General features: G+C 40.5%; 2 protein-coding genes across 5 annotated transcripts; both read left to right on the forward strand.

Annotated features, from left to right (window-relative positions):
- Positions 1 to 2,508: 2,508 nt before the first annotated feature.
- On the forward strand, positions 2,509 to 13,748 carry cdc34b (cell division cycle 34 homolog b). Of its 4 annotated transcripts, none has more exons than XR_014600727.1 (6): positions 2,509 to 3,691; positions 4,984 to 5,070; positions 6,313 to 6,410; positions 8,340 to 8,474; positions 9,773 to 12,849; positions 12,934 to 13,748. XR_014600727.1 is itself a non-coding variant. In XM_084056462.1 (5 exons), exons 1-5 carry the CDS (start codon positions 3,476 to 3,478, stop codon positions 9,981 to 9,983), a joined length of 747 nt encoding a protein of 248 aa, XP_083912588.1. In that variant the 5' UTR covers positions 2,528 to 3,475; the 3' UTR covers positions 9,984 to 13,347. The 4 variants fall into 4 exon arrangements, 1 of the variants encoding a protein (XP_083912588.1); XR_014600728.1 differs by having other exon boundaries at positions 12,981 to 13,748; XR_014600729.1 differs by having other exon boundaries at positions 2,528 to 3,691; positions 9,773 to 12,933; positions 12,981 to 13,347.
- Positions 13,749 to 16,968: 3,220 nt separating this feature from the next.
- On the forward strand, positions 16,969 to 24,136 carry LOC311044704 (uncharacterized protein). Its single transcript, XM_084056458.1, has 8 exons — positions 16,969 to 17,040; positions 17,784 to 17,891; positions 18,878 to 18,914; positions 19,331 to 19,403; positions 19,551 to 19,662; positions 20,582 to 20,636; positions 21,029 to 21,101; positions 22,711 to 24,136. The coding sequence occupies exons 2-8, from the start codon at positions 17,808 to 17,810 to the stop codon at positions 23,204 to 23,206; spliced, it is 930 nt and encodes a 309-aa protein (XP_083912584.1). The 5' UTR covers positions 16,969 to 17,040; positions 17,784 to 17,807; the 3' UTR covers positions 23,207 to 24,136.
- The last annotated feature ends 686 nt before the right edge of the window (positions 24,137 to 24,822 follow it).

Genomic DNA, 24,822 nt, shown 5'->3' on the forward strand with positions numbered 1-24,822 from the left:
AATCACATGATGGCTGTGATGTTTATATGGGTTAAATGTTCAATATGACTGTTTGAAACAATGTTTTTACATTAAAATGTAAGACTTTGATTCCTTTTTTACTCCAAAACATCAACACGTATTTTCTAAAGCTAATTACTCAGGCGAATCGAAAGCTAACCTGCTAAAGGGGCGGGGGGCCTTACTCACCGTAATATTCAGCGCAGGTTGATGGCGTCACTGACTGTGCTAGTGGGGGAAGGGGAATGCATGATAAAACAGTTGTTTTTATGTTTATTATGTGTTTATTATACACATTATACCTAAATCACCTTTATGACAACACTTTATTAAGAAGTGTGGTTGTTCTGACGTGTGATTTAAGCGTTTGAAGAGGGTGTTTAAGTGCTTTTCAAACACTAAACAACATTCACGTTGACATGTTGTCAGACCAATAAAATGTAGTTCTGTAACAAATCCCTTTAAATGAATAATAATACTTATTATTATTATTATTTGTTTATTCAAATCCCTTTTAAATGGACATTTGTGAAATTATGTTGGTTCAAGATCGAATAATGCGTTCACCTCCAACTCTGAACTACAGCTGCAATACAGATACAATCTAATATCACACACAATATGACTGAATATATATCTCAATATTATGTACTGTGGCGATAAATATCCATTTTCTTTTATAATCTGTCAAATTACTGTACCTACCTAAAAGCTCACAACAAATGTGTCGAATTGTGAGCTTGTAGATCTGTCTTTTGCATAGCAATATAACATCAATAGCAGATCAAGCTCATATGTGTGTGGCGATGCAACGCATTGTGAGTTTGTAGATCTGCTATATATTTTCAAAACATTTGTATACATTTGAAACTTAAGTTTAAAATGTATAAATATATTTCAAATTAAATGGAACATTCTGCATAATGAGTACTTTTACTTTTGGTATTTTAAGTACATTTTGATACCACTACTTTTGTACTTTTTACTCAAGTCAATTTTGATTTCCGGACTTTTAACAGAGTATTTCTATATTCCAGTATTGATACTTTTACTAAAGTAAAACATGTGTGAACTTTTTCCACCACTGATCATTTTAATCTCAAAGTAAGCTAATCTATAATATATCTGTTTACGTGACGGGGCGGACTACATCTCCCACAAGGCTCCTCGCCGGTCCCCCTGGCTGCTTTGAACTTGAGAGAGAGAGAGAGAGCGAGAGAGAGAGAGAGAGAGAGAGAGAGAGAGAGAGAGAGAGAGAGAGAGAGAGAGAGAGAGAGAGAGAGAGAGAGAGAGAGAGAGAGAGAGAGAGAGAGAGAGAGAGAGAGAGAGAGAGAGAGAGAGAGAGAAAGGACTCCTTTACTTTCAACAACCAGTGTTGCCATGTCAGCTTATTATAAGCGACTTTGGGCTTCTTGTTCTGTAAAGTAAATATTGGTAGTTGGGTTTTTTTGGGCTTGTTTCTAAAGTGTAGTTGCTATTTAGGCTTGTTTCTAAAGTGTAGTTGCTTATTTGTGTGTGTACACAAGGGTTTTGATGACACATTAATATGATCACTTGCCAGTTGTATAATTAACATGTAACAAACAAAAGTCTTCTCTCAGTCTCCTCCTCTTACCCTAAAGCAGTGGTTCTCAAAGTAGATGCTAATAGGGACTCTCTTGTTTCCTTTAGGGGTTCTAAATTGACCCTTACCAGTCTGTTAGTTAAGGGGAGACCTTGACATTTAAAGGTTTGAGAACCATTGCCTTAAAGTAGGCGATACCCCCTTCATAATAATAATTACCATGTAATAAACAAAGTATTCCCCTCCTCTTACCTTTAAGGGCATGGGCTTGTTTCTAAAGTGTAGTTGCTTATTTGGGCTTGTTTCTAAAGAGTAGTTGCTTATTTGGGGCTTCCTAATGTTGTTTTAACCAGTGGTTCTTAAACATTTTCATGTCAAGGACCCCCAAATTAATCTATGAATGTGTCCACAGACCCCCATCTGAAAGTATTTTGTGGCCACTGTACTTGATTTGTGTTGTTAACATGTTTCAAAACATATTCAAAATGTTTCACTTTTTTCCTCAAGATAAAAAAAAAAAAGAATAGCAGATCTACAAGCTCACAACGCGTTGTGACAGATGTCACTTACATGACACCAAAGTGACGCAAATGTGAACAAATGTGAAGAAGTGATGTCACTTACATGACACCATCATTAACAGTTAACCAACTCATACCAAATGTATGTACAAGGCAACAAATCAAATTAAGTGACATGTGCAGCGGAATTTTGATTTTACATTTAATTACAATTTGTATAGGTTAAATACAAATCTAATAAAATGACGTGAAAAGCTTAATTTGTGTTCTTTTTACAATGCAATTATTGCATTACACTGATGCTGTAATAATATCCTTTGATGCTGACAGCTGCCTATTACTTCTTTTGGGCTTGTTTTCCTAGACCAGGTTGCTTACTTCTCTCACAAAATCTGGCAACACTGCTTTCAACAACACATTCTCCTTTCTCCAGCTGAGCTGCTGTTGGACCAGGATCTGATTCTCTCTCTATCTATCTGCTGCTGCTCTGATCAAACCCTTACAACCAGCTGGCCTTGTTGTTGTTCTCTCTTTAGATTTACAACACAATTAGTTCATTAAGAAAAGGAGCAGAGTTTATTTAGAGTATAGGGATAGGACTGGAACCCCCATAGGGGTTCAGTTGTTATAGCTCATACATTAGCATTAGATTTACAGGCAGAAGCTTATCCAGCAGGGGCTGACCTAGTGAGGCTTGTTATTGTATTGGATCCAGAGGACTAAACGACGCGTTGTGAGCTTGTAGATCTTTTTTTTTTCTTCTTCCAAATAGCCAATGTATATAGGGGTCTGAGTGCTCATTGTGGCTTTGTTTTCATAAGACCTAGTTGGCTTATTTCTCTCGCACAACCTGGCAACAGTGCTGCCAGGGTTCAGTTGTTAGCTCATACATTAGCATTAGGTTTACAGCTTATCCAGGCTGACCTAGTGGGTTGTTGTTGTGTTGGATCCAGGACTAACTGAGTGACTGCCCACCGGTGCAGGGGACAGACCAGACCAGACCATATTAGGGCCATGCTGGGGTCACTTAATACCTGATCAACCCATGTATCGATCCAGCTAAAAAAAAGATACATAATAACCTGATCGCTTCTATAGAGTGGAAAGAAAAGACATTCAACACAAAGCCTTTGTCTGCCTGACTTTGTGCGCAGCAGCAGCACAGCTTCACCAGGAGGATTGGCCTTGTTTCATTGTCCCCGATCCACTCTATAGATTAGACAACAAAGAGGATCTGTTATTTTTATTTTGTATTTCTTATCAGTCTTAGATCAGATCAGATTATTCTTCCTTTTTTTTTTTTGTTAATATTATTTTATTTGTATTTTATTAGATCAGATCAAACCAGATCATCATCTTCTTTTAGAATAATCTTGTATTTTCAATAGAAATGGCTCAGCACAGTGGTGGAGGTGGAGGTGGGGGTGGTGGGGGGCCCACTCATGTGGCCAGCTCCCAGAAAGCTCTGATGTTGGAGATGAAGAGTCTCCAGGAGGAGCCCGTGGAGGGCTTCAGGATAACACTGGTGGACGAGGCAGACCTGTACAACTGGGAAGTGGCTATTTTTGGGCCCCCCAACACTCACTATGAAGGGGGGTACTTTAAGGTAAGGAGGAGGAGAGAAGGGATTGTTTATTATTATTACATGGTAATTATTATGAACGGGGTACTTTAAGGTAAGGAGTAGGAGTAGGAGAGGAAGATTTTGATTATTACATTGTAACTACAATTATTTTGAAGGGGGGGGTTCATTGTTTATTTTTATTACATGATGATTATTATGAAGGGGGTTACTTTAAGGTAAGGAGGAGAGAACTTATTATTATGAACTTATTATTATTATTATTATGAGACTTATTATTATGAAGGTTATGAAGAGTTTGTTCATACATTGTAATTACAATTATTATGAAGGGGTACATTGTTTATTACATGGTAATTATTATGGAGGGTGGGACTGTAAGGTAAGAGGAGGGGGTCACTATGAAGGGGGGTACTTTAAGGTAAGAAGACATCATTTTGTTTATTACATGGTAATCACACAACTGACAAGTGATCATATTAATGTGTAATCTAAAACATAATTGTGTAATGTGTACACAGTACACAGTACACACACACACACACACACACACACACACACACACACACACACACACACACACACACACACACACACACACACACACACACACACACACACACACACACACACACACACACACACAGTGCGAAGTAACAGGAGTTTTGGGCCCCATTTGGTTCCATTTGTACAATCTCTTGAGTTACACATAGATAAATGAATGATGAATTAAAGCAGTGGTTCTCAACCTTTTCAGGCAGTGACCCCCCCCCCCAAAAAAAATGGATCATATTTGAGCTGGGGACCCCCCAAAATAATCATATGTGAACTGGGGACCCCCTAAAATGATCATGTTTGAACTGGGGACACCCCCACCCTGACAAGTACTTGAAATTGTAGGAGTTGAGGCATTACATTTAGTTTGACTCTATACCACAGATAAATATTGTGAAAATAGGCGATCTAACGCCTCACAATGTTGTGAGCTTGTAGATCAGCTATTCTCACAATATTTGCTTATATTATTTGACAATTTGGCCAATGTTTGACCAGTTTTATTGTATAGTTTGTTGACTACTTTTGATGCAGCAATGGTCTTTTTCATTTAATTTCTTTAGTTTCTTTTAGGTATTAAAAAGGTCTTAAAAGTCCTTAAATTGTCACTGTCATCTGGGGAGCCCTCAAAAATCATGTGGGGATCCCCCTGGGGGCTCCAACCCACAGATTGAGAACCACTGAAGTAAAGTGGAGTTACAAATAAATAAATACAAATTATTTAAATAAACACAGAACCTTTTTGTTTTTTCGTCCCCTAGGCTCGGATCAAGTTCCCCATCGACTATCCCTACTCTCCACCCGCCTTCCGCTTCCTCACAAAGATGTGGCACCCCAATATTTATGAGGTGAGAATATTAATTACAGTCTCTGTGTAAAGCTATTCTGAGCTTTGCTCTAGGCCAGGGCTCGTCAACGTTTTTCAGGACAAGGACCCCCTAGCTGAGAGAGAGAGATGAAGCAGGGACCCCCTCTATATTGTGATCTACAAGCTCACAACGGCTCGCAGCGCGAGGCGTTGTGAGCTTGTAGATCTGCTATTTACGGACGGTTAATGTTCCCCTCAGAATAGGGATGCTAGGGTTCAAGTGGTTAATGTAAAAAAAAAATCCTATCACACAAACGTTTGGCGGTCCCCCTATAGTAGCTCTGAGGACCCCCTATGGGTGCCAGACCCCCTGTTGAAGACCCCTGCTCTAGTCTATAGAGTCCTGACTACCCCTGGGTCACAGCGTCATTTTTTTGTTTTGAATTTCCCATAGGGGGGAATCTTAGGTCGCGTCATAAAAGAACTGTGTTCCAGAAATAAACATGAACACGACCTAAGATTACCCCTATGGGAAATCCAATACATAAAATAACTGTGTGACCCAGGGGTAGTGGGAGTGAAGTCAGGACTATTATTATTGAAGACATAAGGAATGGACAACATGCCCTGTTGTTGTTTTGTTGATGTTATATCATTTAATATTTGACATCAAGCAGGTCCTGGTATAGCTGACCGTGTGACGTATTTGATTTGATTTTGGGAAAAGAGAAATACAAGTAATCACAATATAACTTCAACCCAGGATATATACACATAAACTCGTAATGAAACACTTATTTCCAGTTAGATCTGCTGACTCTTCAGACTGCACCTTTAGCCCGTAGCACTTGACCTAGCCTTGAGGACCTTGCAGGCTTATGCAACGGTTAACATGTCATTTACATAACATGTTATGTAGACCAGTGGTTCTCAAACTTTTCATGTCAAGGACCCCCAAAATGATATGTATTTGGCTGCGGACCACCATCTTAAAAAAATATATTGTGCCAGGGATTTTTCAAAAATAGCAGATCTACATGCTCACTCAGTCTAATATTCATAATTTATTACAAGCAGTGTCAAGTAGATACATAAGGTGCACGGTTTGAAATGGCAATAAAATGGGGCAGTTAAAAATAGCAGCGGATATAGAATCACAGTGTCTTGTGCAGGCGAAACGTCAAACGGCAGCAGATATCAAACATGTCAGTGTATATACGTGAGTGACAAGTGCTTCAGTTCTTTTATTCGATGATTATTTCATGTTGTTGTGGTTTTTCAGAATGGAGATGTGTGTATTTCCATACTACACCCCCCAGTGGATGACCCCCAGAGTGGAGAGCTGCCTTCAGAGAGGTGGAACCCCACCCAGAACGTTAGGTAAATACATCTTCAGCAGACTGATATAGCGCTTTTCATTTCATGTAAAGTCGCTTTACCTCAACAATAAAAAATAAACAACTTTATTAGCAGCGAAAAAGTTAAAGGGCTAAAAACGTTAAGCTAAGACTAATAAGCAGAAAGGGAGATTTCGTTTGAGTTAGGCGGGAAAGCAAGTCTGAAAAAGTCTCCAAATGGAGGGGGCTGCAACTGAGAAAGCCCCATCACCCCAGGTGCGTTTGTTAGTTTTTTGTGGGGGAAGTCCAGGAGGTTGGCATCACCAGACCTGAGGGAGCAGGAGGGGGCGTGGCGTTTGAGGAGGTCAGAGAGGTAGCGGGGAGCCTGGTTATTGAGGGCCTTGTAGGAGGTAATGAGTATTTTGAAATCTATTCTGTGTTTTACTGGGAGCCAGTGAAGGTCGTGGAGGACTGGGGTGATGATGTGATCTCTGGATCGGGTTCTGGGTACACACTATATGATGCCAGGTCAACAAATGAACCTGGCATCTGTCTACATAACATGCTATCTAAATTACATTTTAAACATAAGAGTAAAACTGCATATGGTCGTCAAGGCTAGGGCAAGTGCTACGGGTTAAGGTGGAGTCTGGAGAGGTGAGTCTTCAGATTACGTCTTCATGTTGGATTAGAACGCGGTAATACACTGCCTTTGTTGCATTTTAGATGTCTTTGGCTATTCAAAAATGGCACCGCTATGAGCTTGTAGATCTGCTATTTTTGAAAAATCTTGAACATTTATATTTTGATTTTTTTCAGAAAACTGTTAGGATTTAGAAAATGTTTAAGAATCGCCTCAGGTCTTAATGGTTTAACTGTCCAAGTTCCTGGAAGTGGACAGGGGATCCTTTTCATAGCGCTCACCTGTCAGGGGGCATGTTGTTGTCACTGGCAGGGCCCTCTGGTGTATTTCAACATTAGCTAGTGTCTCGTGGCAGTGTGTGTTGTTGTCCTATTTATACCTATCAAGTGTTGAAATATTTTGTTGTTGTGCTCCAGCACCGTGCCTGTTTTGGATGTGTTTACATGTAGTCGCCTCAGGCTGTCTGTTCCCCCTGTGTCACCCAATAGCTGTCATTTAACCCATTAAGACCTGAGGCAGATTCTACAGAATGTCTTCTAAATCCTAACAGTTTTCTGAAAAACGTATGTTGCTATAAGGGTGCTAAAATTATATTTATTTGGCTGCCAACCACCATCTCAAAATATGCTGTTCTAGGGACCCCCAGAAGCAAAGATTTGAGTTAAAAATGTTTGATTAAAAAAAATATATATACATTCAAAGATTTGCACACATTTTCACAATCTTTCAAAAATATTGATCTTTTTTTTTTAATAGTATACAAGAATGGTTAAAGTGGTTAAAATGATTGTGATGTTATATTAACTACTTTTGCATATATGTATGTAGGTGTAAGGTTAAAATAAGATTTGCTTAACGTCTGAAAACAAAAGCACCGTACATGCAGTCTGCTGAAAAACAAACTCAACACACCTGATTTGAATGGAGAAAAAAAAGTAGTTTGACGGTTCATCCTGTAACGGTGATGATGGTATCAAAGAGTAATATTTCTGGGCTGGGCAATTAACATTAAAATATGTTTACATTGTACACTGTACAGTCTATGACTTCTAGTGAACTAATCATAAAAACAACGTACATTAAGGGTGATTCATGGACCATACTACTTAAACATTAAAATACCGTGTTCAGAACAGAAGTGCATTTTAGACCCCCCTGTCTTTTATGCAATTATAACTGCAGTCTCTGCGATTTGGAAATCGCAATTGTTCATATTGTGATTTTGATACGTTTTCAAATGAATCGTTCAGATCCTAAGTATATTATGGTCATTCTTTAGTTGTATTAATGAAATTAAACTAATGGATTGGTGTGTTGCTTTGCCTTCAGGACCATCTTGCTGAGTGTGATCTCCCTGCTGAATGAGCCCAACACCTTCTCCCCCGCCAACGTAGACGCCTCTGTCATGTACCGCAAATGGAGGGAGAGCAAGGGCAAGGACCGAGAATATGCAGAGATCATCAGGTAAAACACCTCGCTAGAATCAATGCTTCGATGAAAATACGTTTGTCTTATTTACTGTACTGGGGTAAAACACAAGGGTTAAAACTAGCCTGGCATGGCCAGGCCAATATCCAGTATTGATTTCGTCGACTAAAACTATGACGAAATTCTTTTGTCGACTGTCTTTTTTCACTGACGAAAACTAGATAAAAACTAAATAAAAACCAAGCTATGATGACTATAACTAAGACTAAATATACTGACAATTTGGTCAACAAATAAAAACTAGACTAAAATGAGATCCAGTAGAACTAAAAGACAAGTCATTTTTGGCGTCGGGTGTTGTGCTCTGAAAATAGCAGATCTACAAGCTCACAACGCGTCGCACTGCGACGCGTTGTGAGCTTGTAGATCGGCTATTTTCAGCATGCAACCAAGTGTAAAATCAGCCATTACGGCGCCATCAAGGCACCGCCAGAATACATTTTAGTCGACTAAATCAACTGTAGATTTAGTCGACTAAAACTAGACTAACAGTAAAACGTTTCAGATGACTAAAATATGACTAAAACTAAATGGAATTTTATTCGAAAGACTATGACTGAAACTAAATCAAAATGTGCTGTCAAAATCAACACTGCTAATCAGTACCGCGGGAAGTAGGGGTGCGGGGGGTGCGGCCGCCCCCCCTCCCCCCAGGTACCGAATTTAGGTTAACCGAATAAACCGAATTTAGGTGACAAAAACCTCCCAGAACCCGACCAAAACCGCGAAAAATCTTCGCGCGCGCATACTGCACCCTTAACCTAAAAGGTCTTCCCACGGCTATGCTGCTAATATCACTGTGTATATATTAGTCTGGAATCTCTGTGCGGAACCTGCAGTTCCAAGGGGCGAATAAAAAAAAATGCCTCTGTTTGTTTGAAAAGTCGATAAAAATATATTAAAATGTTTTTTTATAAAAAAGCCTCTGGTGATAAACCCGCCCCATATTTGCGTCACAAAGTGACGCGTCGTAAGCTTGTAGATCAACTATTTATACTATTTTGAAAATGATTAAATATGTCAGTAGATTCTATGTATATTTCAGTTATTTGTCATCTGCCCCAGGTGTGCAAGCTTTGATTACGAAGCCTAAAAGGCAAACAGAAATTATGTTTTTATTCATATGTTCCCATGTCAACGCCAAACACACACTTAAATCGTTAATCACAATTATTTGAGGGACAATTAATCGTCAACTTAAATTTGTAACCGTGACGACCCTACCTACAAGTGTGTCGGCTACAGCTGAACTCTTTGTTTTTTTTCCTGAACAGGAAACAGGTGCTGGCCACCAAGGCGGAGGCGGAGCGGGACGGGGTGAAGGTGCCCACCACGCTGGCGGAGTACTGCGTGCGCACGCGCGCCCCGCCCGCCGACGAGGGCTCCGACCTCTTCTACGACGACTACTACGACGACGAGGAGCTGGAGGACGAGGACGCCGACTGCTGCTATGACGACGACGACTCGGGCAACGAGGAGTCATGACGAGATTGAGAGTCAAACCCCCCCCCCCCCCCCCCCTCCTCAATCTAGCTGCAATACACCCCCCCTCCCTCCCTCCCTCCCTCCCCTCCCCCTTCCTTCCTTCCCGGCCGGGATGTCAGGGATTGTAGGACTATAAAAGCCTGGTTTTGTGCTCCCTTTCCACGACGGCATCGTGCGTCGGAAATGAAGACGATATGGCCAGCTATTTCCGACGTGCGGCGCAGTCGCGCGACTGAAGTATAATTCGGGGCTTTAATCCAGAAAGAATTCACATCACCTCAGTTTGGAGCCACTTGGACCCTATGTTTTACCTACTATTCTGGGGCTAATATTGGGTCAAAATAGCCGAGGACTGGGCTATGTTTTTTTGGGGTGAAAATATTTAGTGTAGGGTGAAAGCGGTAGGAGGCCTGGGTATAGAGCCCTGGGCATCCGGTCGACTAAGTATAGGGTTTAAGTGGTTAATTCATCAATAGCAAATGTTTTTTGTTTTGTTTTGTTATGTTTTGCTCTCACTCTCTGAACTCTTTCAGAGACAAAAATCTGATGCATCAGCTGGACAAGGTCTGATCTGGTTAAGAATTTGCACCAGCATAATTGTGCACCTAATTATTATTATCTATTTTTTTTCTTTTGCAAACTTTTAACTGAAAACGTAAGGTGAGACGTAACAATTTAAAGAAGATAACAAAAGCACGCACATCCGAAATCCCAGGTGCTGGACAGGAAACAAGAGTCGAAAAAATGGATCATCCTCCCATATAGTTAGTTTAATAAATGACCACGAGGTGTCGTGTCTCTCGAGGCTGGCGGCCGTACTCCAAACCACGCCAAACATTTCTCCGGCTATGGCGGTGCTTGCCGAGCTTAACAAAACTATTTTGTTTATACTAGCTCTTGAGTTGTGAACGCTAGACCCCCCCCACCCACCCAGTAGTCTGCCTAGCAACACCGCGGCTCACTCTGAGCAAGACACTCAACAAAGTTGATGTTGGCTTGGAGTATGCTGCCACCGTTAGCTGCTCCTCAGACTAGAGGAAGAGCTTACTTTGTCTGATGAAGAGATGAGTTGAGACCTTTTATAATGATCCCGCTGGGAGAAATTCAGGCGCCAAAGACAGTACAGCAATTAAAAACAGAATAAAGGGTCTGTCTCAAAAGTACAGTAAATACAGCGTGATTTGATTGATTGATTGAATACTTTTTTTAGACAAAAATTTAAACAGCACAAGGTGCAGTCAGCTATGTGAGCTAAAAGGATAACACAAAAAAGTCCTGGGGACTTGACAATAAGGTGGCAAAAAGAAAACATATATACGTATATGACTTAATTGCTCTGAAACGCAGTTCAGTACGGTATGCTTCTGTGTTTTCTCTTGTAGAAAAGACGTTCAAAACGTCCCCCGTCTGGTTGTTAAACTAACTATGGGAGCATGCTCCAGTGTGTGGACCATGTCTTTCCACATTAGCTAACAATACCATTCATAGCTATATCCAATTGTTAGTTTATTTTTATTCTCTTGTGTAGCGATGAACACGTAACGATGCCGCTGTCAGAAACCTGCAGCCGCCACACTGGTGCAAAGGCTTAACAAATCAGGTCCAGGTTTGTTTCCTATTGATATTAAAGTCTTGCTGTGTGACGTTAGCAGTCTGTTTGGTGACATCCTCCGGTAGCTCCGTTGTCTGTTTGAACTGCGATTCCCAGAATGCAGTTTGAAAACCAAAACACGGAAGTGCCGCTCCAAAACTAATGCTACTGGGGCCTAGTGCCAGGGATGTTTTGGAAAGCAACAATGACATTGTCAGAAAGCATAATATATATGATTTTTTAAATAAATAAATACATACGAGTGTCAGAGCAGACACAATTAAAAATAGTTTTCAGAGAAGTTAAAAAACATCATGTGGAATGGCTGTTGTCAAAGAATATCCCAGTGAAAGATTAGAATAAAGATAAAAAATAACTGTTGTTTAATTGAAAAAGTTACACGGTATTGACTTTAATGAGTTCCCTGGATGGAACTGGGTCATGCACAGCTGTTGTCAGCGTCTGTGATTTTCCAGAGACTGGAAACTGCAACAGCCTTTCCTTTCTTTATTGTTTCTTTCTTTTTCTTTTTTGCGATGCGCTGCAAACATCAAAGCGTAACATCCCCCGGAAATACAGCGTGTCTCCATTCTTTATTCCTGACATGTTTGGACAAGGAGGCCTGCATCTTGACAGGACACTCGTGCATGTCGGAGTCGGGACATCTCGGGAATCGTTGCCGTTCATTTTCGAGTTGGGACTGTTTACCAATCTCCTCCTTTTCTCTTCTGCTCGATCGAAGAAAAAGAAACACAAAAAAAAGACTTGTGATCGAGCAGATCGCAATGAGTTCTCTGTCTTGGGAGGATTTGCTGAAATGAGTGGAACAATGGGTCAAACCCGCACGTCAACATTTCAGCAGCATGGAACTGAATTTTGCTACAGTCTGGCGATTAACTATCAGATCTGTTTTGTCTTTTTATTTAGTAATTCTAAGTAGCTCCGCTGCAGAGTTTCCCTGGATGTTTGGAGCTTATCAGGAGGGCAAAACTAATTACCGACCGGAGGTGCATCTCTCCGTAGCCACTTGAACCCTAGCATCACTATTCCTGGGCTAACATTCGGTGAAAATAGTTGATCTTCAAGCTCACAACGTGGCACGTTTTGAGCTTGTAGATCGGCTATTACCAGCTAAGATAGTTAGTGCAGAGTGAAAACAGGAAGGGGCCTAGTATAGAACCCTTGGGTTTAAGTGGTTAGGGCCCCTCTCTCGCAGCCTAGTGGACGGAGGCATGTTTCTACCTTAGGGGCCCCTCTCTCATAGGCCTGGTGGAGGTATATGTCAACCTTAGGGGCCCCTCTCTCATAGGCCTGGTGGAGTTATACCGTAGGGGGCCCTCTCTCATAGGCCTGGTGGAGGTATGTGTCTACCGTAGGGGGCCCCCTCTCTCATAGGCCTGGTGGAGGTATATGTCTAAATTAGGGGCCCCTGTCTCACAGGCCTTGTGGAGCCAAAGACAGTAGACAATAGCTTAAAAGGAAAGCCCAAAACATTTGATGACTATGAGAAAATGTTTGCTGTATTCTTTCTTGTCTTATCTAAACAATTCACTGTCTTGAAAGCTTTATTTTTCTTTGATTAGACATTCTGCCTGTAGTGTTTTAAAGAATGATTTTTAATCATAATGTGGGATGAGGTCTCTGGGTTTGACGGGCAAAGGTTTCCTTTTTTTGTTTGTTTTTAGAAGAAGAAAAAAAAGGTGTCTTTGTTGAACAATGTTGCAGTATGGGTCAGGTTGTAGAAACTCCTTGGAGAGAGGGCCCCTTCACTTATGTCCGATATGGTTTATTTTTAATGTATTTATTTTCTTGTGTGTGCTGGTGGAGGGTGGGATGGGGTGATGCTATGGATTTTAAGAGTGTATGGGTGTCCTTTGTGTGTACTTGCATCATCTACATTGTTTTTATTTTACTCAAATTGGACTTCAAACTTGCGATTCTCAGGATAATGTATAAGGTTGGTTTAAAACAAGAGGAGAGAAACTGGGTTCAAGTCCTTTTAGGTGGTCGGCAACATTATTGGTTTACAGTTTGAACAGGAACCATAACTGATATGCACAACGTGGTTTTATGAATGATCAGCTCACTTTATTTACCTGTATGTATTTTATTTTTTATTTTTGGCTATTTAAAAAAACTGAAAAAATAAAGATCTTTATTGGGAATTAAATGAGGTCATGATTACTGCAGTGATCTTCATTGATGTCTGTTCTATATTTAAACATAGTTTAAAAAAATGTATACAGTATACTGTATATATCAGATCTATGAAACGTTTTGCCTATAATGATTAGCCCAAAATGGGGATTAATTATTAATCAATTACTTTATTAAATGATTGATTAACCCCATTGAGTGTGTCGGTGTGGATGTTATTATCAACCGAGATGCCTTTTACTTTGAAATATTTGTACTGCCATCCATCCGCTAAAATAGATTTCTATAACCGGCTAAATCTTCTCTTTAATTTGTGTGATTTTAATGAGATAATTCTAATGCGATGCGAGTGATTTCAAAGTAAGCTGGGACGACAATAAGGTCAGGAAGAACCTTGGAACAAATCACAGACCAGTTTAAAGGAGTAGTTCACCCAAATAATTACATATTTTCTATAAATTACACACCCCATGAAGCCTTGAATTAATGGAGATTTATTTTTGTCCCATTCCTAAGCCAATAATTTGATGACCAGGTGGCTGCTCCTACCGGAGACTCCGGCGGTCATCAAATTACACACACACACACACACACACACACACACATGTTTTCTCATTTCGCATTGTGAGCTTGTAGAATTGGCTATTTTTGATTCTTATAATTGTTTTAATATCTTGAAATCTTTTGAAAAAGTTTGAATAATTTGTAACACTTGTAACAGAAATATTATCTTATGGGCGTCCCTGGCACAAAGTCTTTTCAAATGGGAGTCCGTGGGCAAATGTATAATCATAATTTGACATGAAAATGTTTGAGAACATGATCTCGTCTGTGCGCAACGCCCTTGTCACATGTTGCATTGCAACACAAAACAACTGGGAGGCAGTAGGAAGGCTGCTTCTACAGGCTACTTCTGCCCTACAGTGTAACCTCGGTCCCAGCCTCACTCATCTGCGAAAAGAAGAGCCTGGTCACGACCTAAAGCAGCGAATGTCTAGGAAGTCCTGAGTGGACAGGATTTCCGTTTCCCCCGGAAACAATATTTTTTGACCAATCACAACACTCGTTTCATTCACGGAGAATGTTAACAGATTTGTAAAGCATCAACGTCATTTCCTTGGGCAGTACATCCGCCAAATTCAACCATTTCCGGTTGTCAACTTCCTAGACAACCAACATCGCAGGTCTTGCCCAGGGTGCCTACAGTGACGCATTTGTTTTTACAGTTTTTAGAGCTAGCTCGTCCACCTCAGATGAACACCCACATTACTCTCTCTCACACATTACTCTCTCTCTCTCACACACACACACACACACACACACACACACACACACACACACACACACACACACACACACACACACACACACACACACACACACACACACACACACACACACACACACACAGTGGTGTGTTCTACCGTGGTACGCTGTATACGCAGTGTGGCCTGTAGATTTTTTACGGTGCCATCGTATACATCCAAAAAACGTTCGAGACGTCGTATCGGATACGTTGATACGCATCTGATACGCTGCACGCAGGAGGGCTGGGCTGGGGGGCAGCAATTTGGTCTGTCTGACTAGTAGTCTGACTGGAGGTGAAGGCTTATCATGTGTGTGACTATTGTTCTTGAGGTGATAATTAATGGCTAGTGGCGAAGGAATTCACACTTTAACTCAACGACCTGCCATTCACTTCATTGAACGTAGGTCACTGAATTGAGTACTTCATTAGTATTATTTATTATTAGTATTATTACCACCATTCGCATCACCATTCGCATACTCCCTTTTCACCCCTTCTTCCGGGTTGGAAATGGCCTATTTGTGGACTTACTTTAAAAAAATTGCATTGGGAAATCTTTCCATAAATCTTTCCATCTTTCCAGAAAATGGATGTTGGGTTCAAGTAAAAACATAATATATCCTATCACACAAAGATTTAGCGGCCTCCCTGTAGTAACTCTGAGGACCCCCTAGGGCCTATAGGGGTCCCGGACCTCCTGTTGAAGACCTCGGGGCAATTTCAATATAGGATAAATCCGACCTAGGATTTGAAGGCAGAATGAATTCTTTAGATATGAAACATCAACATTTTAAGACAACCGGAAGACAGTTAAAACATTAATGTCATACAAGAAAAGTATTACACTTCAGATCACCCCAAATTCAGATATTGTGGGGTCATATCTGCAAACAATCATATATTAAACTCATAAAACATAGTAACACTAAGTATTTTTATACACTTTCCATTGCTCATGGAGCCAGCTTGTGAGTGATACTGTGGCTTGGCTTCCTGCTGAGAGGCAGGCTGTAAAACTTCTCTGCTTTCGGGAAGGGTTGCGTCAGTAAGAGGAACTCAGTGAATTTCCAAAGAGTGATTCTCAACCTTTTCAGGGCGCCCCCCCCCCCCCCCCCCCCCCAAAATGATCATATTTGAACTATTGTGAAAATAGCAGATCTACAAGCTCGCAAGTTGTGAGCTTGTAGCTTGTATTTTCAACAATTTTGCCTCGTATAATGTTTGACAATTTGGCCAATATTTGACCAGTTTTTATAGTATAGTTTGTTGATTACTTTTGATGCAGTAATAGTTTTCTTTCTTTTTTTTGTTTAGCTATTAAAAAGGTCTTAAAGGTCCTTAAATTGTCACTTCACTGTCATCATTTTCTCGTTTCTTTGATGATGGGTTCACAGAATTCTCTGACTCAGACATATCCACACCTGTCTACACAGGTAGACAGACATGTACAGAGATCTCCATATGGGCACAAAAGGGACACAGACAGACTGGTACAACAGGTACTCTGACAAATGTCGGATCGGTGGTGCGACGTAGGTGTGAGAGCCGCGTAGCGGCCCGAACCTCTAGTAAAAGAAATAGCCGTTCTATGAGGCAGTTTTTTTTCCTTCTTTTTTAAAGAAATTTATCAGCTCATCGGTCACTATTTCAAATTATTTTTTTATCTGTCAAAATGTTGAAAAACTATGAATAATCTTTAACACTTGTAACACAAATCTTCTCTAATGGGGGTCATTTGCACAAAATCATTTCAAATAAATGGGGGTCCATGGCCAATATACATATCAATTTGTACATGCCCCCCGCCCCCCAACCACCCCCACCCTCTGTCTCATGGTTCCTGGACAGGAAGCCCTACAGTGAGTCATTTGTTTTTACAGTTTCTAGCTGCGTTTGAGCAAAAGCACGTCCTCAGATGAACTCCCACACATATCCATGGTTCACACACTCTGATGAGAGAGAGGCCACCACTTCTTTCAACTTCTTACGCTGCGAGAAGGGTATAGTGTCTCGACTTTTTTAATCTAGATATGCAGGCATGGCAGGAAAATATTGAAAATGTTTGACAAGTTTGTGGTGTTACATTGTATAACTATGAAAGTACATGGAATAGGCTACTTAACTACTGTGATAATAGCCATTATCCTTTTAAAATACATAGTTCATACTTGCAGACCAGATAAAAAGGTTTAAATAGTATTGAATACCATCACACTTTAAATGGAAGTACGACAAAGAGTACATAAAGAGAGAGAAAGTTATTGACAACGCCCCTCAGATGAAACCTGACACCCCGATGAAAGTGGACATAATGTTTTATTTTGGCTTCTGCTCTTGACCACTTAAACCAGTGGTTCTCAACCTGTGGGTGGGGGTCCCCACATTATTCGGGGGGGTCCCCAGATGACAGCTTGCAGTGACAATTTAAGGACGTTTAAGACCTTTTTAATACCAAAAAAAGGCAAGAAAAAGGACCAGTGCTGCATCAAAAGTAATCAACAAACTATACTATAATAGCGAGAGGGAAACAGCCCATAATAAAGCTCTCAAGTTGTCGCGATGCGACACGTTGTGCATGAGTTTATAGATCGTCTACTCTAATTCGATCGACTCCAGTACTTTAACTCAAGTAAAATTTGACAGAGCAACTTTCATGTGTAGTGGAGTAATATATTTGACCAGGGGTATTGACTCAGGTACTTTGTCCACCACTGATGATGAGTGTTATGTGTTTGTTTTGTAGTTTCAAATGTTTTAACACCTCAAGATGGCCAGTCAACCTCCACCGTCGTCCAAAGCCTGCACATCAGCTGCAAAGTTGCCAGATAATGCGATAGAAATAAGCAACCAGGTATTTGAAAACAAGCCCAAGCCCAAATCTCACTAGCCCTACAATCTCACAACACGCTGCGACGCATTGTGAGACGATCTACTATTTATTTATTTTCGTTTTTTCATGTTAAAAGATTTTTTGGGGGGACTTTTTATGCCTTTATTTAGAGAGGGATAGGGAAAGTAGGCTGACAGGAAATGGGGAGAGAGATGGGGGGGTGCCACGCAGCAAAGGTCGTCGGGAACGGGAGTCGAACCCGTGACACACTGTCAGGCTGGCATTGTAGCCTAGGGTGCCTGGACCGTCATGATACAACCCAGGCAATGTATTTTTAATCTTGAAAGAAAAGTGCAAAATGTGCAATATTTTCTTAAACATTTTAACAACACAAATCGGGGCCATAAGATAATACCAGATGGGGGTCCACAGATACATAGTAATACCTATTAATATGGGGGTCCTTGACATGAAAATGTTTGAGAAAGCCCAAATAAGCAACTGCACTTTAAAAACAAGGCCGCAACCCGCAACTACCAATATTTACAAGCAACTTTTCTGAAAAAAACAAGCCCAAATAGGCTTATAATAAGCAGACAGGCAACACTGGTCAGCAGTGCCGGATCTAGACAAATACCCAGATGAATATAATGAACAAATATATCGTTGCTGTCGGGCAGAAACCTCTTTCTGGTATGTCCATATTTTGTTTTACTTTTTGTTTTTTATCCGGAAATTAAAGCCCTACTTGATCACACTAAAGTGTCACACAGAAGCATCAAAAGTAGCAGATCTACAAGTCTGAAATGCAGCGCAAAGCGACACGTTTTGAGCTTGTAGATATGCTACTTTTGAATTTGAATCCTGAAAGTTTTTGGACATATTAGGTTTCCACCCGATGGAGATGATATACATAGAGATACAATATGCATAAACGTATAAACATTTGTGAAATACTGTAAATATTTATTTAAATACATGACACCTGTATTTACCTCCACATTCAGGTAGATTCCTCTACCAGTGATATGGAGGAACTTAAAGGTAAAGACCCCCATACAGTATACTAGTAGTGTGTGTGTGTGTGTGTGTGTGTGTGTGTGTGTGTGTGTGTGTGTGTGTGTGTGTGTGTGTGTGTGTGTGTGTGTGTGTGTGTGTCTGCGTGCGTGCGTGCGTGTGCGCACGTGCGTGCGTGTGAATGTATATTTATTTATTTCTCTCAGAAACAAGTAGTAGCCTAAACAACACTGTGGCTTGGTATACCTACACACATGTGTTTTTCAAAGTATGACAGCTTTTCCTCAAAATATAATACTAATAACAGAATGTTTAAATGTCTGAAAGTAATTTCAACCATATCAGACAATGATGTATTTTCAGTCTTTTTCATTATTTTGTTCATATGACTGCATATACTGCTGCTGTACAACTCAGGTTGAATTTTGATTATTTTCCAAAAGCTGGATTTGCTGAATTAACTGTTGGCAAGAAACCCAGCAGGCAGAAGAAAGATCTCAACGCATTTGAACGCAAGTGAGTAGGCCTACTATCTTTTCCACGGTAACAGGAAGAGTGGGCATAAGGAAGAGTGGGCACCTCATTGTAAAATTGGTTATTTGGTCCAAAATGTAGAAAATAATGATTCCGCCCTCGTAAAAAAGTTACCCCTTTTCCAACTAGGAAGACAGACAACTGGGAGATGGCCAGTCAACCTGAGACCGCACATCCACCGTCGTCCAAAGCCACGTCAGCAGCAGAGTTGCCAGATAATGCGAGAGAAATAAGTAACCAGGTATTTGAAAACAAGCCCAAGCCCAAATCTCACAAGCCCTACAATCTCACAACGCGCTGCGACGCATTGTGAGACTGTATATCTACTATTTTTTTTTTTTTTTTTTTTTATGTTAAAAGATTTTTTTGGGGGGCTTTATTTAGAGAGGGATAGGGAAAGTAGGCTGACAGGAAATGGGGAGAGAGATGGGGGGGTGACACGCAGCAAAGGTCGTCGGGAACGGGAGTCGAACCTGTGACACACTGTCAGGCTGGCATTGCAGCCTAGGGTGCCTGGACCATCATGATACAGCCCAGGCAATTTATTTTTAATCTTGAAAGAAAAGTGCAAAATGTGCAATATTTTTGAAACATTTTAACAATGCAAATCGGGGCCATAACATAATACCAGATGGGGGTCCAAAGATAAATAGTAATACCTAATAATATCGGGGTCCTTGACATGAAAATGTTTGAGAAAGCCCAAATAAGCAACTGCACTTTAAAAACAAGGCCGCAACCTGCAACTACCAATATTTACAAGCAACTTTACAGAAAAAAACAAGCCCAAAGACGCTTATGATAAGCAGACATGGCAATACTGGTCAGCAGTGCCGGATCTAGACAAATTCCCAGATGAATATGATGAACAAATATATCGTTGCTGTCGGGCAGAAACCTCTTTCTGGTATGTCCATATTTCTTTTTAACTTTTTGTGTTTTTCCGTAAATTAAAGCCCTACTTGATCATATTACAGTGTCACACAAAAGCATGAAAAGTAGCAGACAGACTAGCAGACAGTAAAAGACTGCTACTGTTGCTATTTTTGAATTTGAATCCTGATTAACAGTTTTGATATAAATATAGATACAATATGCATATACGTGCATATACATTTGTGAAATGCTCAGTTGAAACCTGTATTTACCTCCACATTCAGGTAGATTCCTCTACCAGTGATGATACCAGTGATGATACCAGTGAGGAACTTAAAGGTAAAGACCCCCATACAGTATACTAGTAGTGTGTGTGTGTGTGTGTGTGTGTGTGTGTGTGTGCGCGCGCGCGCGCGTGCGTGCGTGCGTGCGTGCGTGCGTGCGTGCGTGCGTGCGCGTGTGCGTGTGAATGTATATTTATTTATTTCTCTCAGAAACAAGTAGTAGCCTAAACAACACTGTGGCTTGGTATACCTACACACATGTGTTTTTCAAAGTATGACAGCTTTTCCTCAAAATATAATACTAATAACAGAATGTTTAAATGTCTGAAAGTAATTTCAACCATATCAGACAATGATGTATCTTCAGTCTTTTTCATTATTTTGTTCATATGACTGCATATACTGCTGCTGCACAACTCAGGTTGAATTTTGATTATTTTCCAAAAGCTGGATTTGCTGAATTAACTGTTGGCAAGAAACCCAGCAGGCAGAAGAAAGATCTCAACGCATTTGAATGCAAGTGAGTAGGCCTACTATCTTTTCCACGGTAACAGGAAGAGTGGGCATAAGGAAGAGTGGGCACCTCATTGTAAAATTGGTTATTTGGTCCAAAATGTAGAAAATAATGATTCCGCCTTCGTAAAAAAAGTTACCCCTTTTCCAACTAGGAAGACAGACAACTGGGAGTCCTTTTACTGTTTCTCGCAAAGCGATTTATTCCCCTCCACTCCCAGTGTAGCAGGACACACACAGTAAAACTACAAAAAAGAAAAATACACATTGATTGGTCATGTATACTGCACTATATTACATTAAGCAGTGCTGCAAAATTATACACACATGACATGAATTTAAGCACAACTCCAAATAACAGGAGAGCAGCTACAATACAACCCAAATGAACATAATGCTGGCTGATGCAACACCATCTAATGCCATAAACAAACAGGTGTAAGATACAAAGTCTAAAGCACAACACTGTAGCCTAAGTTAGCAAATATCAACACTGATCATTTGTACAAGGAAAGGAAATGCACAAACTTACAATCCTATGGTGATCACAAACAGAGTGGAGGTCAAACATTTGCTATCTGCAGTCACAACTTGCAAACTGAGGAGATCTGAGCATACTGAGGTAAACAGGTGTTCCTAATTTCCCTTAATTAGGCCCAATGTTGACCACAGTGACAGAGGCTAAAGGGTTACACAACATGCATATACCATTTAGTGGCCCAACAATGAAATGTATGAAAATAAAATACAGAGTCCAGCACAAGAATGTATATTTGGAAAACTGTCTTAAGAAATGTAAAGTACACCTTGCTGCAGTGTTCGCTGCACCAACCCCTCAGTATCATGGTCAGTATCATGTCAGTACCATGTCAGTATCATGATCAGTATCATGATCAGTATCATGACAGTATCATGATCAGTATCATGACAGTATCATGATCAGTATCATGGTCAGTATCTGAGTATTTCAGAAACAATTGTTGAAAATACTCCAAAAACATAGGCAGACTTCCATTGACCAAAAGAGCTCCAGCACAGCAAGAACACGGTAAATAATATATATATTTTTTAGTAATGTATTTTCAATCCAAGAGCAGAGAGATGCACAGTCGTTTTAATATTAAAGCACTTACAATGTCCTTCTGAATAGGAGGCCCAAAACAACTAAAAGAAATCAAGTGCCTATATATTATTATAGTTAGTTATATATTATACTGTATCTAGAGAGGTAACCGGAAATTTCCACCCATTCGCTTGTATGGAGTTGCTCACCCACAGCGCATACTACCTTTTTACCCCTTCTTCCGTGTTGGGGAAGATGACGGGTGGGGCCTATCTGGGGCCTCTGCGCGTCGGCTCGCATGCGCAGTAGTGTCACCTCCGTGCGCAACTCTGTGCGCAAGCTCGTGCGCAAGTTTGTGAGTCGAGCCCATTGGTCAAAACCATTTTCGCTCGATCATGTGTCTGGCCCCATGCAGCTGCAGTGAGCTGCAGTACCAAAATACACTCGATTCAGCACAGAGGCGTATGGTATACGCAACATAATTAAAAGGAATTGGGACTTCATTCACTGTGACGACATCTTAATTCACACACACCCCTGTCTTTTCTTTCAGGAGAGAGCCCACCCTGCTGTCTCCCTGCACTGGACTGGAACAACAGACGTCGCTATCCGAAGTGGGCACTTTCAAATGTAACCATTGTAGGATGGGATGTGATCTAGTGGTCGAATCAAAATGTTTTAAACATCCTAAGACACAAGTGCAACATACTATTGAACATCGCATCGATTGCTTGACTACTCACGTTGTTTATATTCTCATCTGTTGCGCTGCTCGCTGTACTGCTTTCTACGTTGGATCTACCGAACGATGCTTTAACGACAGACTTCCAGAACATAGATCTAAAGGTGCAATGAAGACACATTTTGCTAAAGTTCATAGTGGTGAGACAGTAATCTTCGAAGCCATGGGAATAGACCATGTCCCCGAGATGACCAAGACCAGGAAAAGGACCATGGACGAGATGTTGGAAAAACTTCTAAAGACGAAGAGCATCTGGATTTCAAAGCTAAATGCAACGCAGTTTCCTGGTCTAAATAAGAAACGTTGACGTGCATATTTGGAATTGGAACATATGAAATCAATAATGTATCAATATTCAGATATTGACCCGTGGGCCGCAGTTAGGGGGCTGCATGTGACCCCTGGCCCGCCAGTTGCCCATATATGCTCTATTGATATGGTCTCATTTTTATACATAATGCTTCTTCTTGTTTATTTTTTTTTATTTTTTTATTCTCGTTTACTTTGATTACATACATTATTGATTATTGGGTATGCCTGGGTATATTTTCTTGTCTTTATTGTATAGCTTTTTGGTTGATTTTACACATTTGTGACTATAATTGACCTCTAGTGGTATATTCCATTCTATGCATATGTATAGAATATCTATCTATCTATCTGCATTATATACACACACACACACACACACACACACACACACACACACACACACACACACACACACACACACACACACACACACACACACACACACACACACACACACACACACACACACACACACACACACACACACAGCAGCAGCAGTTCGGGTAGTTGAAACAACATCTCAGACAGCCGACAGAAGTTCTGGTCCCGCCCACCTGAACCTCTGAATGACATCATATTGCAGTCTGGACCCAGCCGAACCGAACAAATCCCCTAGTCACCTAGTGGAGTATGCATTGGGCTTAAGGGAGAACGGTGTACTGCAGGCCAGCCCATAAGAATCCACTGTAATTCAACTGCACTTAGCCTACTTTTAAAATCATCCTACATGAACTGGAGACAATATTGATTTGAATAAAAGTATGTTTCCAAATGTATGGGGTGTCCTTGTCAACATATCTTCTTGTTTTCTCAATAGATGGTGTGTTTAATTTACATTTAATTTGCCACTCGAATGGGTCACCCTTAATACAAACCGAGAGCACAGAAACACAGCATTGTCATTCACGCTCTAATTGCATCTTCTTTATTAATATATGTGTAGAAGTAATACATAACTACAATAAATTATGTCAAGTTATTTTTTTCCAGAGCGCCATAAATTGCAGTTTTAAAAGGAATTGAATGGATGAACGAATTCTGTAATGCAGTATAAGGTGCTTCCTCACTTGCCTTGCCATAGTAGTAATACAACAGAAGGGAAATGGACCCTCTCGGGTTAATGTTGGACTGACACAGCAGACCGTTTTGTTTTATAACCACTAGAGGGCCGTGTTGCATTAAAGAACACGGAATTTGAGTAGAGCAGGGCTCTGCAAACATGATACCAGGGCTGCCAACTTTTCAGAAAACCTTGGGAGCGAGTTTGATACATTTATCAGGCTTTACTAACATGGGAAAATTAAGGGCAAACATTTTAATTTCATCCATTAAAACAGAGGAATTGATTTGATGACTGAAGCAATTAAAGAGCCATCTTTAACAATAACCACTCATTATTTAAAAGTGAATATCTCTTCATGATTGCATGCAGTGTATTCACAGTGTGTGAATGCCTGTGTAGAGATGGTGACTCTCCTATTGGTCATATGGTGCACTTTGACTGATGTGTGCACCTATGTTTCCTATTCAATATCCACATTGGTTTCTATAAAAGTCTGATAGATAAAACAGACTGCATCACACATTAATCTAAATTGTCAAATCCCTCAC

This window comes from Gymnoscopelus microlampas (genome assembly GCF_963454915.1).
Source record: "Gymnoscopelus microlampas genome assembly, chromosome: 5".
Taxonomy (NCBI): Eukaryota; Metazoa; Chordata; class Actinopteri; order Myctophiformes; family Myctophidae; genus Gymnoscopelus; species Gymnoscopelus microlampas.

Bases quoted from the DNA above. Each gene is read 5' to 3' on its own strand.
- cdc34b (XM_084056462.1), top strand. From the start codon at position 3,476: ATGGCTCAGCACAGTGGTGGAGGTGGAGGTGGGGGTGGTGGGGGGCCC. The intron at 3,692-4,983 runs GTAAGGAGGAGG...TTCGTCCCCTAG, and splicing joins ATGAAGGGGGGTACTTTAAG to GCTCGGATCAAGTTCCCCAT. The intron at 5,071-6,312 runs GTGAGAATATTA...GTGGTTTTTCAG, and splicing joins GGCACCCCAATATTTATGAG to AATGGAGATGTGTGTATTTC.
- LOC311044704 (XM_084056458.1), top strand. From the start codon at position 17,808: ATGGCCAGTCAACCTCCACCGTCGTCCAAAGCCTGCACATCAGCTGCA. The intron at 17,892-18,877 runs GTATTTGAAAAC...CTCCACATTCAG, and splicing joins CGATAGAAATAAGCAACCAG to GTAGATTCCTCTACCAGTGA. The intron at 19,404-19,550 runs GTGAGTAGGCCT...TTTTCCAACTAG, and splicing joins CTCAACGCATTTGAACGCAA to GAAGACAGACAACTGGGAGA.